The 19,830-nt window shown below is 41.9% G+C and overlaps 1 protein-coding gene and 1 long non-coding RNA gene across 4 annotated transcripts in view; one reads left to right on the forward strand and one right to left on the reverse strand.

Annotated features, from left to right (window-relative positions):
* zbtb47b (zinc finger and BTB domain containing 47b) overlaps nucleotides 1-19,550 on the reverse strand; it is a 67,827-nt gene extending 48,277 nt beyond the window's left edge. For all 3 annotated transcript variants that reach the window (XM_034168971.1, XM_034168966.1, XM_034168964.1), the window contains exon 1: nucleotides 19,400-19,550. In XM_034168971.1, coding sequence (XP_034024862.1) covers nucleotides 19,400-19,402 — 3 coding nt within the window. In that variant the 5' untranslated portion in view covers nucleotides 19,403-19,550. The remainder of the gene's footprint in view (nucleotides 1-19,399) is intronic.
* Nucleotides 3,696-9,968, forward strand: LOC117509320. The gene is made up of 3 exons (XR_004560378.1): nucleotides 3,696-3,819; nucleotides 4,927-4,928; nucleotides 9,956-9,968. It is a non-coding gene; the product is annotated as an uncharacterized LOC117509320 (long non-coding RNA).
* Nucleotides 19,551-19,830: the final 280 nt, after the last annotated feature.

The raw sequence follows: 19,830 nt of genomic DNA on the forward strand, positions 1-19,830 counted from the left end.
GTTTGTCTAGTTTCAAAAAACACACGGTCTGCTCTACGTGGGGAGGGACTACTGACCCGGCGGCCGGCTGCCGTCTCTCTCTACCCAGTGTGAGGGCTCTCAGACCGGGCGAGTCACAGCTCTGTCCCCGGCTACACTGACAAACAGCAGAAGTCCACTCTTTCTTCTGTTTCCCTCAGACTCACACTGAGAGTTTGACTTTTTAATTTTTGCTTTTTTGGGGCAACACACAACACTTCACAAACACAGTAACTTAAATAAAATAATAATAATAAAAAAAATGACTGAGGCTGCATGTTCAACCTCCAGCTGAAATGCATCTGCTGAATTGCAGAGAAAGAGGGATTAAAAAATACATCACGCAGGGACCCAGTAAATCAACCTTTATTAAAAACAAACAAAAATTAAAAATGGTTAAATTTTACAAGTTGGAGAAAACAAAACAGAAAGCCACATCCCATCACCATTTCAGCAAAATGCCAACACTTTGGCACAGGGACATTGTGCCATTGCTTAGGGAGAGCCCTGGACAATTGATGTTTAAAAACGCAGAAGTACTTTTTATCTGATTACTCGATTAATCACCAGAATAATCGATAGAATACTCGATTACTAAAATAATCTATAGCTGCAGCCCACGCGAACACACTATGCACTTGTAAACACGTGCCCGTGAGGAATGCAGCGCTCCCTCCCAGTCCGGTCCCGTGTTTGCCATTCAGACATTTGGACATCGGACAGTCGTCAGTGCCTTTTATGGCCGTCTGACAGCAGTCTGCGTCATCTAAACTGTTTACAAGCGCTTTGGATGCCATTGTGCAGGTGTGGATGAGGTAATATGGATGCATTCTGACACTGTTGACCACACCTCTTTTCTTCCCGACTGCATCAGATTATGGCAATATTTGCCGTATCGTGCTGGTTCCTGCAAATTCTTGCTATGTATGATGGGGGCTTTAGGGTTGCAGTTAGCGTTTTCTTTAATATGACTTATCTGAAGTCAAATGTAACAATGTCTGGTATAAATAGCCGTAGGCTCCATGTCTGGAAATCCGGTAATTCTTATAAGAAATTTCATCTACCTGAACAGAAGAGGCTTCTACAGTTTGTGAAGCCATTGCAGAAACAAAAGAGACTGGAGACTCTGAAGTCAGCTGGAAGAATGTTTTACAGTCCAACATGACCAAAATTGAGCTTTGTGGACATTTGCTTAACTGTTACAGTTGTGCTCAAAAGTTTACATACTCTGGTAGAATTTTTGATTTGTTGCCCTTTTTTCAGAGAATATCAATGATAACACAAAACCTTTTTTTCCCCACACATGGTTAGTGGTTATTTGAAGCCATTTATTGTCAAACAACTGTGTTTACTTTTTAAAATCATAATGAATTTTATAAATTTCAGCAACAACTGCCAGGAAAATTGTTCAGGATGCAAAGAAAAACCCACAAATAACTTCAAGTGAAATACAGAACTCTCTGGGGAAAAAAGTGGTGTGACTGTTTCAAAATGCAAAATAAGGAGGCATGGGCTGCATGTTCGAGTAGCCAGAAGAAAGCCCTTACTATGGAAATGCCACAACGTGTCCTGCTTACAATACACCAAATAGCACAGAGAACAAAGCCACTTGGAGCGATGAGACCAAAATTGAACTTTTTGGCCACAACCATAAATGTAACATTTGGAGAGGAGTCAACAAGGCCTAAGATGAAAGGTACACCCTTCCAACTGTGAAGCACGGAGGTGGATCACTGATGTTTTGGGGATGTGTGTGCTACAAAGGCACAGGACACTTAGTCAAAATTGATGGCAGGATGAATGCAGCATGTTATTGGAAAATACTGGAGGAAAATTTGCACTCATCAGCTGGGCATGTGACGTACACTCAACAAAAATATAAACGCAACACTTTTGGTTTTGCTCCCATTTTGTATGAGATGAACTCAAAGATCTAAAACTTTTTCCACATACACAATATCACCATTTCCCTCAAATATTGTTCACAAACCAGTCCAAATATGTGATAGTGAGCACTTCTCCTTTGCTGAGATAATCCATCCCACCTCACAGGTGTGCCATATCAAGATGCTGATTAGATACCATGATTAGTGCACAGGTGTGCCTTAGACTGTCCACAATAAAAGGCCACTCTGAAAGGTGTAGTTTTGTTTTATTGGAGGGGGATACCAGTCAGTATCTGGTGTGACCACCATTTGCCTCATGCAGTGTAACACATCTCCTTCGCATAGAGTTGATCAGGTTGTCAATTGTGGCCTGTGGAATGTTGGTCTACTCCTCTTCAATGGCTGTGCAAAGTTGCTGGATATTGGCAGGAACTGGTACACGCTGTCGTATACGCCGGTCCAGAGCAACCCAAACATGCTCAATGGGTGACATGTCTGGTGAGTATGCCGGCCATGCAAGAACTGGGACATTTTCAGCTTCCAAGAATTGTGTACAGATCCTTGCAACATGGGGCCGTGCATTATCCTGCTGCAACATGAGGTGATGTTCTTGGATGTATGGCACAACAATGGGCCTCAGGATCTCATCACGGTATCTCTGTGCATTCAAAACGCCATCAATGAAATGCACCTGTGTTCTTCGTCCATAACAGATGCCTGCCCATACCATAACCCCACCGCCACCAAGGGCCACTCGATCCACAACATTGACATCAGAAAACCGCTCACCCACATGACGCCACACACGCTGTCTGCCGTCTGCCCTGTGTGTGAACCGGGATTCATCCGTGAAGAGAACACCTCTCCAACGTGCCAAACGCCAGCAAATGTGAGCATTTGCCCACTCAAGTCGGTTATAACGACGAACTGGAGTCAGGTCGAGACCCCGATGAGAACGGTGAGCATGCAGATGAGCTTCCCTGAGATGGTTTCTGACAGTTTGTGCAGAAATTCTTTGGTTATGCAAACCGATTGTTTCAGCAGCTGTCCGAGTGGCTGGTCTCAGACGATCTTGGAGGTGAACATGCTGGATGTGGAGGTCCTGGGCTGGTGTGGTTACACGTGGTCTGCGGTTGTGAGGCTGGTTGGATGTACTGCCAAATTCTCTGTAACGCCTTTGGAGACGGCTTATAGTAGAGAAATGAACATTCAATACACGAGCAACAGCTCTGGTTGACATTCCTGCTGTCAGCATGCCACATCTGTGGCATTGTGCTGTGTGATAAAACTGCACCTTTCAGAGTGGCCTTTTATTGTGGGCAGTCTAAGGCACACCTGTGCACTAATCATGGTGTCTAATCAGCATCTTGATATGGCACACCTGTGAGGTGGGATGGATTATCTCAGCAAAGGAGAAGTGCTCACTATCACAGATTTAGACTGGTTTGTGAACAATATTTGAGGGAAATGGTGATATTGTGTATGTGGAAAAAGTTTTAGATCTTTGAGTTCATCTCATACAAAATGGGAGCAAAACCAAAAGTGTTGCGTTTATATTTTTGTTGAGTGTACTTGGATGTTCCAACATGACAATCCAAAATACAAGGCCAAGTCGACCTGTCATTGGCTACAGCAAAATAAAGTGAAGGTTCTGGAGTGGCCATCTCAGTCTCGTGACCTTAATATCATTGAGCCACTCTGGGGAGATCTCAAATGTGCAGTTCATGCACGACAGCCCAGGAATTTACAGGAACAGGGGGCTTTTTTGCCAAGAACAATGGGCAGCTTTACCATCAGAGAAAATAAAGAGCTTCATCCACAACTCCCACAAAATACTCCAAGCAGTCATTGATGTTAAAGGGGACAATACACGGTATTAAGAACAGGGGTATATAAACTTTTCAGGGTCATTTGGGTAGTAACTTTTGTCATTATGATATAAAAAGAGTAAACACAGTTGTTTGACAACAAATGGCTTCACACAACCACTAACCATGAGTGAAAAAAAAGTTTTTGTGTTATCATTCATATTCTCTGAAAAATGGACAAAAAAAAAAAATCTAAAATTCTGCCAGGGTATGTATACTGGACAAAGCCTGCGGGGTGTCACCCATAGGTTTTCTATCAAGACCCAGAACAGCTGATATGAAGCCCATGTCTGGGCATCGCCATGTTGACAGCAGCGACCGCGCTTATTCATGAATAACTCATTAATGCATGAACAGCTGGAGCATGGGTGGCTCAGTGTGTCACAAAAGAAGCCTGAGCACATCCTTCCCTTGAGTCCTAACAGACTAGCTTTGGTTTGGGTGTTTATTAAATCATATTTTTGGGGACTGCGCAGCAGTTCTCATAACAGTTTGCTTTGGTGTGCACATTAAAAGTTCTGAGCCATTGTTGAACGGTCCTGAGACCACAGAAGCCAGAACTATTTTGGGATTCACAATGTGAAGGTCACTCAAGTGCAACCTGTCCTGCCTGAAGGACTTTGCTCAGAAAGCGGGTTGGTAGGTCAGTTTGGGAATATACAATTCCCAAGTACTCACGGATACGACCTTCCAGCCCAGTGAGAACCCAAGTCATGGTGAGAGATGATAGTTCCAGGTTAAGTTACATAAAAACGGCAACTCAAAGAGCGCCGTATGGCTCCAGAAACTGCTTCTGGAACAACAGAATGAATACACAATGATCACTTTTTCAGTTACTCAGAGCTATGTGCAATACTGTCAACATATTGTGCAAGTGTCTTCAGTCATTTTGCATAAACATGTACTCACCGTTGTCACTGTAAAAAAGAAAAAAAAAGGCAACATTTACTGTTTACTGTGTCGACACTCTGGCAAAACAATTTCCTTCAGGATTAATAAAGTTCTTATTCTTATGTCTGATAATGTCTTATTTTCTCATTAAGTGTACATTAAGTAGACCTAACGGATGAACCCATCGACAGCTGCTTCAAGTGTTTACGTCGTTATCATTAAATCCGACGAGAGCTTCACTCAGCGTGAAAACTACAGAAGAGATGTCTTAGAAGATCCTTTAGGACATTTCTCCACATAATCTATAATATTCCAGATGTTTTCAATAAAATACTCCAAACAAACTGACACAGCAGCAAATAACCGCATCCAACGGACTCTGAGATGCTCAGCTCAGGAGACGTCACTCAAAGCAAATGTGCCCACAATTATACAGGACTTTATGACTTAAAACATCTAAGAAGTCAGGAAAAAAAAAAAAAATCACCCACTCATACAGTTGTCATGGAGCAGGAAACTATCTGTAGGGACCAAAACAGCTTTTCTTGTACCAGGATGTAAATATGTTTATTTCTGCTCTAAAGTTGGACATTTTAACATGCACTCCTATGGGAATATGCACTGTTTTGGAGCCAGCATCAAGCGGTCTGTCAAGGAACTGCAATATTTTTGATTTCCAGGAAGGCTTCATCCGACACCATCGATGTTTACTGCTTAGTTGGGATCGAGGGAATTAAAAATACATCCTCAGACATACCAATATACAACCTATTATTCTGTGATTTGTTCTGATTTCTTTAAGATCAAGTTGTAGAGGTATGTTTCCACTTTGATATTGAAGGGGACATTTTTTTAATTACTATACAAAGAAATGTGAACTTGTTGAGTATCAAGTGACAAAATCCCCTCCATCCAAAAAAAGCACAGCAATGACCACGTCAAAAATGCAAATTTAAATACTGTACAACTCTCCAGTTGAAATGTCTGACAAGAAGGTCAGAGGGGACAGCAAGAAAAAGGATGTGGAGGAGAAGCATCAACTTACTGGAGACACACAGTTCCAACAAATCAATGGCCATCTGAGAATATGGGCTTGGACAATTTAAAATAGAAGATGCAATCAATTCATTTGAAAAGCCTGTCATCTGATAGCAGGACCACTTAAAACACAAATTAATCTTTATGAAATATAGAAGAAATGTTGTTTGTGTCAAGATTAAGAACTCAGTAAATACTGTTGATGAAATGGATCTGGAAAATAGAGATACAAAACACACAATGAAAAAAGTTTCAATTTCAGATCTCTGAAGTGCTTAAAGCCCAGTGACACAGCACTTAACGAAGGGCAACAAAGCCCAAATGAAACAAGAAATCTGGACTTTCGTTGACTTTCATTGGCATCGTTTAACCTTCGATCAGCTTCATTCCTGCAGCTGGCGCTTCGTCAGAATTTTTAAACTGTTGGAAAAATTTGAACAAATGCCACCGAAAACCTCAATTTGTCTGTATTAAGTTTTGCTGTCTTCTTGATGTTTTTTTTATCGTTTGCTTAGTTTTTGTAACATTAGGTTTTAGTCTGACTTTGTTCGACCAGATGAATGTTTTCATACAGTACAGAAGCTGTTTCTGAGTGCTGCGTTCATGTATCGTTGGAAATTACAGGGCAAATTCAGCCTGCTTGCTTGGATTTTTTTTTTTTTTTTTATCTGGGTGGGGGGTCAGCTTCACTGGGCTCAGGCATCTTATATAGGCCAGAATTAATCTTTTGTGTGAATACAATTAATTATTTTTCCACAAGCAACTGCTAATTTGAAACAACAAAAAAGTTGTGTAATTTCCGACGGTACTTGAATGCAGCGGCAGCAGCAACAGCAGCAGCAGCTCCTGCATGCGCTCATTATTTTTTATTAAATATAACAATATGAGTGTAGGAATGACAATCCAGCCATTCTGTACATATGGCAACAGGTAGATGATTCAGATGATATTTAAAGAGCTGTTCGAAGGCAGAATTTATTCTGAGTGCCGGTCCCAAGCCCGGATAAATGAGGAGGGTTGCGTCAGGAAGGGCATCTGGCGTAAAACAAGCCAACCGAACTATGCAGACTCAGAATCGAATTCCTATACCGGATCGGTTGCGGCCCGGGTTAACAACGTCCGCCACCGGTGCTATTGCCCAACAGGGTGCCGGTGGAAACTGGGCTACTGCTGGGCGAAGATGACGACGAGGAGGAAAACGTTGCCAGGAACAGTGGGAGAAGAAGAAAACTAGAAGGGTGGAAATGAGAGTGGGGACTTTGAATGTTGGTAGTATGACTGGTAAAGGGAGAGAGCTGGCTGATATGATGGAGAGGAGAAAGGTAGACATATTGTGTGTGCAAGAGACCAAGTGGAAGGGAAGTAAGAGCAGGAGCATCGGCGGTGGGTACAAGCTGTTGTACCATGGTGAGGACAGGAAGAGAAATGGTGTGGGGGTCATTTTAAAGGAAGAGTATGTTAAAAGTGTGTTGGAGGTTAAGCGAGTGTCTGACAGGGTGATGAGTGTGAAGTTGGAAATTGAAGGGGTGATGATGAATATCATCAGTGCATATGCCCCACAGGTAGGTTGTGAGATGAAGGAGAAAGAAGATTTCTGGAGTGTGTTAGATGAGGTGGTGGAGAGTGTGCCCAAGCATGAAAGAGTGGTGATAGGAGCAGACTTCAATGGGCATGTTGGTGAAGGGAACAGAGGTGATGAGGAAGTAATGGGTAGATATGGTATCAAGGATAGGAATGGGGAAGGACAGATGGTAGTTGATTTTGCAAAAAGGATGGAAATGGCTGTGGTGAATACCTACTTTAAGAAAAGGGAGGAGCACAGGGTAACATATAAGAGTGGAGGAAGGTGCACACAGGTGGACTACATTATTTATAGGAGATGCAAGTTAAAAGAAATCACAGACTGTAAGGTGGTAGCAGGAGAGAGTGTCACTATACAGCACAGGATGGTTGTTTGTAGGATGACTTCAGAGGTAAAGAAGAAGAAGAGAGTGAGAGCTCAACAAAGGATCAGATGGTGGAAGCGGAAGGAGGAAGACTGTTGTGTGAAATTTAACGAGCAGGTGAGAGAAGCACTGGTTGGAGGGGAAGCAATTTTGGACAACTGGAAAAGTACTGCAGATGTGGTGAGGGAGACAGCTAGGACAGTACTGGGTATGACATCTGGACAGTGGAAGGAAGACAAGGAGACTTGGTGGTGGAATGAAGAGGTCCAGGAAAGCATAAGGAGAAAGAGGTTGGTGAAAAAGTTTTGCGATCGTCAGAGAGATGAAGAAAGTAGACAGGAATACAAGGAGATGCGGCGTAAGGCGAAAAGAGAAGTGGCAAAAGCAAAGGAAAAGGCATATTGCGAGCTGTACAGGAAGTTGAATAGTAAGGAAGGAGAAAAGGACTTGTACCGATTGACCAGAGAAAGGGACAGAGCTGGAAAGGATGTGCAGCAGGTTAGGGTGGTAAAAGATGCACATGGTAATGTGCTGACAAGTGAGGAGTGTGTGCTGAGAAGGTGGAGGGAATATTTTGAAGAGTTGATGAATAAAGAAAATGAGCGAGAGAAAAGGCTGGATGATGTGGTGAGAGTAAATCAGGAAGTACAAGAGATTAGCAAGGAAGAAGTGAGGGCTGCTATGAAGAGGATGAAGAGTGGAAAGGCAGTCGGTCCAGATGACATTCCAGTGGAGGCATGGCAATGTCTAGGAGAGATGGCAGTAGAGTTTCTAACCAGATTGTTTAATAAAATCTTGGAAAGTGAGAGGATGCCTGAGGAGTGGAGACGAAGTGTGCTGGTTCCTATTTTCAAGAACAAGGGTGATGTGCAGAGCTGCAGCAACTACAGAGGCATAAAGCTGATCAGCCACAGCATGAAGTTATGGGAAAGAGTAGTAGAAGCTAGGCTTAGAAAACAGGTGAAGATCTGTGAGCAGCAATATGGTTTCATGCCGAGAAAGAGCACTACAGATGCAATGTTTGCTCTGAGAATACTGTTGGAAAAGTACAGAGAAGGACAGAAAGAGTTACATTGTGTGTTTGTGGACTTAGAAAAAAGCTTATGATAGGGTGCCAAGAGAAGAGTTGTGGTATTGTATGAGGAAGTCTGGAGTGGCAGAGAAGTATGTTAGGGTAGTGCAGGACATGTACAAGAATAGTGTGACAGCGGTGAGATGCGCAGTCGGAATGACAGACTCATTCAAGGTGGAGGTGGGATTACACCAAGGATCAGCTCTGAGTCCTTTCTTGTTTGCAGTGGTGATGGACAGGTTGACGGATGAGATCAGACAGGAGTCCCCATGGACTATGATGTTTGCAGATGACATTGTGATCTGTAGTGAGAGTAGAGAGCAAGTTGAGTCTAGTCTGGAGAAGTGGAGATATGCTTTGGAGAGAAGGGGAATGAAAGTCAGTAGAAGCAAGACTGAGTACATGTGTGTGAATGAGAGGGAGCCCAGTGGAATAGTGCAGTTACAAGGAGTAGAAGTGGTGAAAGTAGATGAGTTTAAATATTTGGGGTCAACTGTTCAAAGTAATGGAGAGTGTGGTAGAGAGGTGAAGAAGAGAGTGCAGGCAGGGTGGAGTGGGTGGAGAAAGGTGGCAGGAGTGATTTGTGACCGAAGAATATCAGCAAGGGTGAAGCGGAAAGTTTACAAAACAGTAGTGAGACCAGCTATGTTTCACTTTTACATTCAATCTTCTTCTGGCAAGTCAGGGGATGGATACATCAACATTTTCAAGACAATGAATATGTCTTGGTCTTTATTGACATCAATTATGTAGAAACAGAAACAGTATGGCACTCTATGATAAATCTGTATGGAGTAGACAGTTCTCAAAAACTGAGTAACCATACAAGAAGGAGAAGAGTGAGGAATAGGGGTGGGAAGCTAATGTTTTTGCTAGCGGATTAGCTAGCTGAAGGCCATTATCAAAGCAACCTGAGCTTCCATAACACCTCAGCAGTGCCACAGCCTGATCACCTCCATGCCACGCTACACCGATGCCGTAATTCATCCCAAAAGGAGTCCCAACCAAGCATTAAGTGTACAAATGCACAGCACATCCATCCATCTACCTCAGTTGCAACGCCATAATGTTGGACTGTGGTTTCGGGGGAGAGACACAGACACACTGGCACGCCATTTGTGTTGGTGGGGAAGGGGGGGGTGCACATTCGTACACCATTCCATTTGTGTGGCAGGGGAAGAGGACACTCGCACACCATATGTGTTGATTGGGGGGGCACACCACACACTCGCACAGCATTTCTGTTGCTCGGCGGGGGACAGCACATTCGTGGCGCACTTAAAAAATGTGGTCACCTGTTGCAAGGACCGATAACAGAATCATTAAGCACAAAGCTTATTGATGTCGGTGGATCGAATCATTTCTTAACGATACTCGAAAGGAACCAGTTCTCGATACCCATCCCTAGTCCCAGATGAAACAGACTATCAGATCATAACATCGTCGACAGGACACGCATGTCTGGCCCGACACGCGCGGGGGGCCAGAACACACCAGGCCAGCAGATGTGGACATGATAAGAACAAACTGCTTCATTCATGTCATTTCATGACTGTACGTCTGTGACCATGGGTCATCTACAGAGGACCAGACGGTTCATACTTGTATTGTTTGCCCGATAAGAAGGATTCAATACAATGCAGTGTTTTTTATGGTGTGTGGTTTATTTATTTATTTCTTTATTTGATTCTTGTTGATTTCAGGCATTTTATGCACCTTTTCTTAGGACAGCGATGGTAGTGCAGTGGTAAATTTTCTGTCTGGCAATCAGAACTTTTGTAAATTGCATGTTCAAATCCCGTAAGTGGCATGTATTTTTTTCCCCACAGTAGCTGCGTGATGTGGTTACACATGCTCCAGCTGCTCGCACTGCGTTCACGCCGAGCATGCATGAAACCGTCCCAGCGGGATTGTTCACGCCTGCCCGACCATGTGTCCCTCCCGATGTCAGCTCGATGTTTTCGTGGTTGGCTAATACAAGCTGTTTCACCCTGATTTGTACTTATTCATACTATGTGTGAAGGGGCCTTAAAGCAAACACTTCAACGTTATAAGCAAAGCACACCAACCACCTCATTTGCATTTAAAGTGACAGACACGGAAACAGAAACAGGCATGCTATAATCCAGGATCAAAGTGGATTTTTAACAAGAAACTTCAAAGACATGTTTTGGGGACCTCTGAGAGCTGTTAAACTTGTTAAAATGGAGTATAAAATGTGAGCTTTCAAACCATTTATTTAAATAAACTAAACACACTGTACAGGCCCTGTGGTGACTGTAACCTTCGAATAAGAAATTCAAAAACAGTGTTGTCCTGGTTCATTCACATTCACATTCACACACACACATCTTCAACCGCGTAGTCCAATTGAGGGTCGCGGTGGGCTGGAGCCTATCCCAGCAGTCATAGAGCGCGAGGCGGGGTACACCCAGGACAGGACGCCAGTCTGTCGCAGGGACACAAACAGACAAACAAACACATTCACACCCACTCGCACTGCTACGGACAATTTAAAGATTCCAATCCACTTAACCCGCATGACTTTGGATATGGGAGGAAACCGGAGCACCTGGAGGAAACCCATGCAAACACGGGGAAAACATGCAAACTCCACACAGAAAGGCCACAGGTGGGAATTGACATGACCTCCTTGCTTTGAGGCAACAGTGCTAACCACTAAGCCACTGTGCTGCCCTGGTTCATTCACTTGTGCTTTAATATGTGTTGACATCAGAAAATGCAAACCACACTGGAATGTTTTAGAGCATTTGCTTTGAATCAGTTTGTAATGTGTCGAGAACACATTTATCACATCTGGAGATGTTTTACTTTTTAACATACCCTTTGACACAGACTCCAGAACAACGTTCAAAACAGGTTTTGAAACATTCTAAAACAGTGTTTCGAATTTATAATCACTAACTTGCAGTAACACCAAAAAGATATGGCACCATCCCCTGCCACAAATCCATCTTTAATGTTTAATTCCATTTTTATTTTTCCATTCTGTTGTATGAATTCACCTTGGATTTGCCCACATCATGTTTCACCTCATGACTGCCAAGTTGTTCGCTAGGCAGTGTGAAATAATGTGTTTAAGAGGCAAACAGACAACATGTGAGTTTTAGCCACAGCTGTTGATAATTTTTTTTAAAACTTATCCAGCATTCACTCATTGTCCAGCAGGTGGCAGACATGTAAATGGGACATTACACAGGCAAAACAAAGTTGCTCTTTTGATCTGGTGCATCAAATGTCACCAGCAATAAGCTTTGTTGTCATCATGTGTTCTTTTAATTTGTTGAGTTAAAAGATGATAGCATTTATTATTTTTGGATTATTGTGTACACAAACTGGCTGGGATGGACTAACTCGCTCATGTATCTGCATTTTTGCTGCTCAAGCTGATACCAGCAAAGGGAATAAATTCTTCACTCATTCCCATCATCACTTACCAAGTCTTGCTGTCAGGCCTAAAAGTTACAACAACAGTTTAGAAGAGCCCGTTTAAGCTCTCTAAATATGTGACAAAGAAAAGCCAACAGACACCTAATAGCAAGCTGTGGGGAAAAAAGAGGAAAAAAAGATATTCTGCTTGTTTAGCAACAGATTTCAAAGTCATTTGGAACAAGTGCCACAGGGGCTAAATCAGAGTAAACCTTTCCCAAGATGAAAGCTCACCAGTATTGTTACTGCTGCTACCATAATGTGGGAAGTTGGGGGGACAAAACAAGACACTCCATTTATTCCAAGCTTGTCTTTTTAAAAAGCTGCTTCAAACAAGTTTATGCCACTTTTCACCTTCAGCAATAAAGAGTCCTCACATAAACTCAGCAAGGTTTACTTTGACATCTGCATTGCCTTGTCTTGTGTTTTTTTAATTTCTTGGGCACAAATTAACAGCGCAAATTGTCCGAGTCTCCACGGAGAGCTGGGGGGCCGAGGATGGGGTTTTGCTGCCGAGGTCTGGATTGTCTGCACTTGTCACCAGGACTAAAGACGGATCCTCACTCAGCACCCAGAGATGGCAAAGCCCCAAAGTCAGGAGTGGGCCAGAATGGCCTGAATAGGCAGTTATGTAAAACTATCAGCAGTGTGTGAGAAGGAGCCCAGCGGGGCCAGACAACAACCAATGGAATTAAATTATCAGCAGGCCGACACTGTGCACCACTCGCATTTACCTACTTTAACTATTATATCATTTTCTGAAATTAAACCACTGAATACTGAATACTAATTCAACCAAATAGTTTTATCAAATTGTATGCATACTAAAAAAATAAATATGGGGGGGGGGGGGGGGGGGGGGTAGACCAGCGACTCCAAACATTTCTGCCGCCACCCAGTGAGCACCCGGGTTAACCCCGCTGACCTGACCCAGATATTAACTCAAGCCTCCAGATGTGAATGTGTGGTGGGATTACTCTGCTGCTGCATCACGAGCCACATGCTTTCCTAATGAGGTGTCCCAAAATGACACCGAACAACAAGAAAAAAGTAACACACAAAATATCCAACACTACTCTGGTTAATAAAAAAAACAGTCATAAACAGATATATTGTAGTGACAAGAAGATAAACAGCTCAAAAAAGCCTGTTTGCCTTCTTTATGCTGATTTTTTTTTTTTTTATTATTTCTGCATGCTTCCACTTTTCTTGGGTTTCATAAAAGATACTTATTTATTGTATACAAATCCACACACACAGACTATGAAAGGATTCACCCTCAAAAAATGTGAACACATGTGAATGAACTGTGAGCTCACCAGTTGGCACTGGAGTAACAGGCATCTATAAATGTAATAAACTACCCTGCACTCATCAATCAGTCCAAACCCGGCTTTTAAAATCACAGACTGTGGCCTCAGTCTAAGCAGGATTTTTACAGCGATGTGGGGAAAGCAGCTGTCACAGTGACTGTCCCACATCTGAGAGTAGTTAGAACAGAAGACAAAAAAACACAAGTTAAACAAAAAAACCTTGCTTTGTTCAGGTACAGATGTGAAGACGGCTTTAGAGAAATAGATACTTCTTACTGATGTTCTCTCAACTCACAGCTCATGCGCAACTGGTGACAGAAGGTCAAATTTACTGCTGTCATCTGAAGAAAAAACACTTGGCAACTAGTGCAGCTGATAAATCATTTAGCCTTTTCCAAAATGAAAAGCATATTTGAAGAATAAATTAAACCTTTCAGCAATTTTGAATCAAGGATTAATGTAAAACTTATGTAACTGTACCCAGCCATAATTAAGAGGTACTAGGCCATGAAAATGACAACATAACTCACAAGAGCAATCATCCGCCAAGGGTTGACAAGGACTCAAAATATGTGATTCACATCGTGACCCGGACTTTACCTGGATCCAGATTTCACAACTCAAGGCGATAATTGCACACTGATCCAGAATGGTCCGACTGATAACACTGGTCAACAACAAATTTGTTGTCTGCATTTTTTCAGCTGATTTAGGACGAATCTGATGCGCTGAATCCAAAAATCACATTGGTTTTGCTCAATCAGGTCAAGTTTTTGAGTTATGGCCACATGTCGTTTTTTATGTTTTTGTTCACATGTGTTTCTGTGCATGTGGGATAGTAGGGACCATGCTCAGCATTACACAAAGAAGGACTGGCCTGTGCGGGAGGAATTGGAGCCTTGCAAAGAAAGGAACGTCATCAACGACCCTCTGGTGGACAGAGACAGAATACGTACTCTTCCCACCGCTGCACATCAAACTCAACATAATCAAGCAGTTCACCAAGGCTCTGGACAAGGATGGTGACTGTTTCACTTACTTGTGCCAGGCTTTTCCAGGATTGACCATGGAGAAGTTGAAAGCTGGCATCTTTAATGGTCCTCAGATCGGTAAGCTCATCAGAGATCCAGAGTTCGAAAACTCAATGAACGAAGTGGAACTGGAAGCGTGGAAGGCATTTGTTCTGGTACAACCCCTGGCAAAAATTATGGAATCACCGGCCTCGGAGGATGTTCATTCAGTTGTTTAATTTTGTAGAAAAAAAGCAGATCACACACATGACACAAAAATAAAGTCATTTCAAATGGCAACTTTCTGGCTTTAAGAAACACTATAAGAAATCAAGAAAAAAGATTGTGGCAGTCAGTAACGGTTACTTTTTTAGACCAAGCAGAGGAAAAAAATATGGAATCACTCAATTCTGAGGAAAAAATTATGGAATCACCCTGTAAATTTTCATCCCAAAACTAACACCTGCATCATATCAGATCTGCTCATTAGTCTGCATCTAAAAAGGAGTGAACACACCTTGGAGAGCTGTTGCACCAAGTGGACTGACATGAATCATGGCTCCAACACGAGAGATGTCAGTTGAAACAAAGGAGAGGATTATCAAACTCTTAAAAGAGAGTAAATCATCACACAATGTTGCAAAAGATGTTGGTTGTTCACAGTCAGCTGTGTCTAAACTCAGGACCAAATACAAAAAACATGGGAAGGTTGTTAAAGGCAAACATACTGGTAGACCAAGGAAGACATCAAAGCGTCAAGACAGAAAACTTAAAGCAATATGTCTCAAAAATCCAAAAATGCACAACAAAACAAATGAGGAACGAATGGGAGGAAACTGGAGTCAACGTCTATGACTGAACTGTAAGAAACCGCCTAAAGGAAATGGGATTTACATACAGAAAAGCTAAACGAAAGCCATCATTAACACCTAAACAGAATAAACAAGGTTACAATGGGCTAAGGAAAAGCAATCGTGGACTGTGGATGACTGGATGAAAGTGATATTCAGTGATGAATCTCAAATCTGCATTGGGCAAGGTGATGATGCTGGAACTTTTGTTTGGTGCCGTTCCAATGAGATTTATAAAGATGATTGCCCGAAGAGAACATCTAAATTTCCACAGTCATTGATGATATGGGGCTGCATGTCAGGTAAAGGCACTGGGGAGATGGCTGTCATTACATCATCAATAAATGCACAAGTTTACAATGATATTTTGGACAATTGAAAGGATGTTTGGGGATGATGAAATCATTTTTCAAGATGATAATGCATCTTGCCATAGAGCAAAAAGTGTGAAAACATTCCTTGCAAAAAGACACATAGGATCAATGTCATGGCATAGGGTCAATGTCAACGAGCAGATCTGATTTGATGCAGGTTTTAGTTTGGGGGATGGAAATTTACAGGGTGATTCCATAATTTATTCCTCAGAATTGAGTGATTCCATATTTTTTTCCTCTGCTTGGTCTAAAAAGTAACCATTACTGACTGTCACAATCTTTTTTTCTTGATTTCTTATAGTGTTTCTTAAAGCCAGAAAGTTGCCATTTGAAATGACTTTAGTTTTGTGTCATGTCTGTGATCTGCTTTTTTTCCACAAAATTAAACAACTGAATGAACATCCTCCGAGGCCGGTGATTCCATAATTTTTGCCAGGGGTTGTAGTAAAGAACTTTCTTGGCAACAATAAGGCCAGAAACTACGCAGAACTTGTCAACAACATGCTGACTGCTTTCAGAAACCTGGACTGCAACATGAGCGTCAAGATGCACTACCTATTTTCACATATGGACCGGTTTCCTGAGAACCTGGGTTCAATGAGTGACGAGCAGGGGGAGAGAGTCCATCAGGACATGAAAGAGATGATGACCAGGTATCAGGGTCGCTGGGACGCAGTCATGATGGCTGACTACTGTTGGACTCTGAAGAGAGACCTCCCTGCCGCTGAGTATTCCAGGTGATCGAATAAACGGAAGTAAGTAAGTAAGTAAGCTTTATTTATATAGCACTTTTCACAGACCAAGGTCACAAAGTGCTTCACACGATATAGACAATAAAAACAACACATACAAATATAGAACAATAAAATAAATTGACACTAAAATGCCAGTTTAAAAAAATGTGTCTTTAGTTGCTGTCTAAAAACATCCACAGAATCCAGTGAGCGAAGAGAACAGGGAAGCTCATTCCAGAGGCGAGGTGCCACAGCTTTAAAAGATCTGTCCCCTCGAGTTTTAAAACAAGTTCGGGGAACCATCAGCAGGTTCTGATTGGAAGACCTCAAACTCCTGCTGGAAACATAAGGCTGGATCAGGTCCTTAATGTATTCCGGTGCCTGCCCATGTAGAGCTCTAAAGGTCAGCACGAGGATTTTGTAATTTATCCCCTGATAGTTCAACCCCTGAAGTTTGAACAATGGTGAAGCAACATGCAATTTACGTGTACTTACCTTTATCATTGCCCACCATTCAGTTTACAGTAATCGATGTTTCTGTCAGGTAATAAATATATGTTGTTGGAAAAACATTTTTTTCTCTTAAAAACATATTTAGGATGGTATGTGTTGACAAAATCAGCTGATAATGCCACAAAAATGTAATCAATTTTGTCACATCTGATCTGATGAGCCAAATCTCATGACCATAGGTGAGGGTCGGAACGTAGATCGATCGGTAAATCGAGAGCTTTGCCCCCCTGCTCAACTCTCTCTTCACCACAATGGTTCGATACAGCGACCGCATCACTGCAGACACTGCACCGATCTGTCTGTTGCTTCATAGCTATGATGGAGTATCTAGCACTTATAACTTATCTCAGAATTATGTTTTTGCATCTCACACTTATTGCTAGCATTTTACAAGTCTAACTCTGCATATCACTATTGTCCCTTAGTATCTCACAGTTCTGACTGGGCTACTCACTTAATATAACAGAAATATGACCTAGTCATCTGAGCATCTCTCAGACTTATGATTGGTAATCTCATAATTATGGTTTAGTGTGTATCATAGTTAAAACTTAGTATCATACAATTACCACTTGTTATTTCAAAAATTATTTTCTACCTCAGAACTATATTGTAAATTATTTCACAGTTATGTATAAATATTTCTGAATTATGACTTGGCATGATCTCAAAATTATGACAGTATCTCACATTCGTGGCTTAGTATCAAACAACTAACTTTGCATCTCACACTTATGACTGATTCACCAACAAATAGGACCTGGAATCTCACAACTGTCACTGAAGATCATACAATTATGAACTGGCATTTCAAAAGACTTGGTATCTAGTACAATTTACTGCCTCAGTTATGACATCTCAAAACTATGACTTAGTAGGTATCTAACAATTATGACTTAGTATGTGACTAAGGGTGTCAATTGTGATTTAGTGTCACACATGACAGCACATTTCATCTATGACTTAATATCTCAAGGTAAAGCTTCTTCTCTAAGATTTATAACATGACATCTGACTGCTACAACACAGCTGGTATCTAACCATTATGACTTTTCATGTGACTCAGTGTCTCACAATTATGATTTACTGTCACACGACTGAACATTTCAATTATATCTTAGTATCTGAGAAGCCCAATTTGCAGCCTCACACTTACAGTACAACTTGGCATGTCACAACTCTGAGCAGTTATCTAGCAATTACAATTTAGTATGACTCACAGCCTTAAAATTATGTTTTCATGTCACATAGTGTTGGGTATCTGTGACTATGTCAGAGGTCCATCTTATTGGCTTACACTTACAACTTGGTGTTTCACAACAATGACTTAGTAGGCATCTAAAAATTATGAGTTTGTATATGGCTCAACAAATGGTGGGGCATTTCAACTATGACTTATTATACTGAGGTAAAACTTGCTCAGAACTCTGACTTACTGAGTAGGTAAAAATTGAGACTTTGTACATGGCTCAACACATGGCAGGGCATTTCAACTATGACTTAATAGCTTGAGGTCAAACTTGCTAAGACTTCGAACTTGGTATGTCACAAGAATGACTTAGTTGGTATTTACCAATTATGACTTGACATGTGACTCGATGTCTAATGACTTACTATCACATGTCTAAATATTTCAATTAGCATCTCAGAGGTCAAACTTACTACTTCAGACTAACAATTTGGCATCTCACAACTGACATAGCAAATATCTAATAATTACAATTTAGCATGTGACTCATTGTCTCACAATAATGACCTGACTTAGAAGGGACTTACTGTCACATAGGACTGGGCATTTCAATTAGGACTTCATATCTCAGAAGTACAATATACTGACTCACACTTACAACTTGGAATCTTATTACAGCAGGTATCTAACAATTATGAGTTAGTATGTGACTCAGCGGCTCTGTGCATTTCAATTATGAGTTAGTATGTGACTCAGCGGCTCTGTGCATTTCAATTATGAGTTAGTATGGCATAATTATAGCATGTCATTTCACAATCTTAACTTTGCTTCTCATATCTTATGTGATAACACGACTTGGAAATGACAGAAAAAGTAAAGTGGTGATTCCTTTTCTTTTCTTCCTGTGTGGTGGTGTCACTGCTCACCTGTCTACACGTGCACCAGTCACGACCTGAGCCTTGCAGAAGCTCCGTGACAGCAAATAATTTAACTCCTTGCATCAGTGGAGCTATTGCAGCCATTGTATTCTTCCAGGAGCAGCTTTTAATTTGGAACTTGTGCCATGTCGATTAAGTTATAAAGTTCACCCAGTGCAAAACAGACGTGACAGCTAGCGGCAGAAAAGCATCACAGGTAAGAAGTGTTGGTAAGTTTGATGGGCCTGCTAAGTAGCTTAAATATGCAAGAGACCAAGAAGGGACAAAAAATAAGTCAAGGAAAAATGTAGCTCTCCTCTGCAGCCTACCATTTTGATCCAGTAGCGTGTCGAAGCTCAAAGGAGTCCCACAATAACTCCTTTCGCACCAGCTTTCCCTTCGCCATGTAAACGTTCGTTGGATTGTCACATTTGTGCAGTTTTTTCTTTCTGCTCAGTTCTTGCCCTCCGTGCTGCTGTAGCACTGAGACACAAAAATGCAGAGGCTGCTTTTGCAGGAGGAATTGGTGATTGGAGCTCAGGGATCATATGGGCTTTTTGTCGGGCGCTTTTAAAGGGACAGGGTACCGTTTCACACCCACACATTTCTTTGTACTCTTTACTCCCCCGGTGTTGGCGCGCGCAGGGCCCGACGAGAGCACCGAGCGCCCGCGTGGCGCAAAACTTGCGCGCGCCTCTTCTCGCGGAACAACGCTGTGACGTCACACGAACGAATATGGTCACGCTAATCAATCATTGAA

The sequence above is a fragment of the Thalassophryne amazonica genome, chromosome 1, assembly GCF_902500255.1.
Source record: "Thalassophryne amazonica chromosome 1, fThaAma1.1, whole genome shotgun sequence".
Lineage (NCBI taxonomy): Eukaryota > Metazoa > Chordata > Actinopteri > Batrachoidiformes > Batrachoididae > Thalassophryne > Thalassophryne amazonica.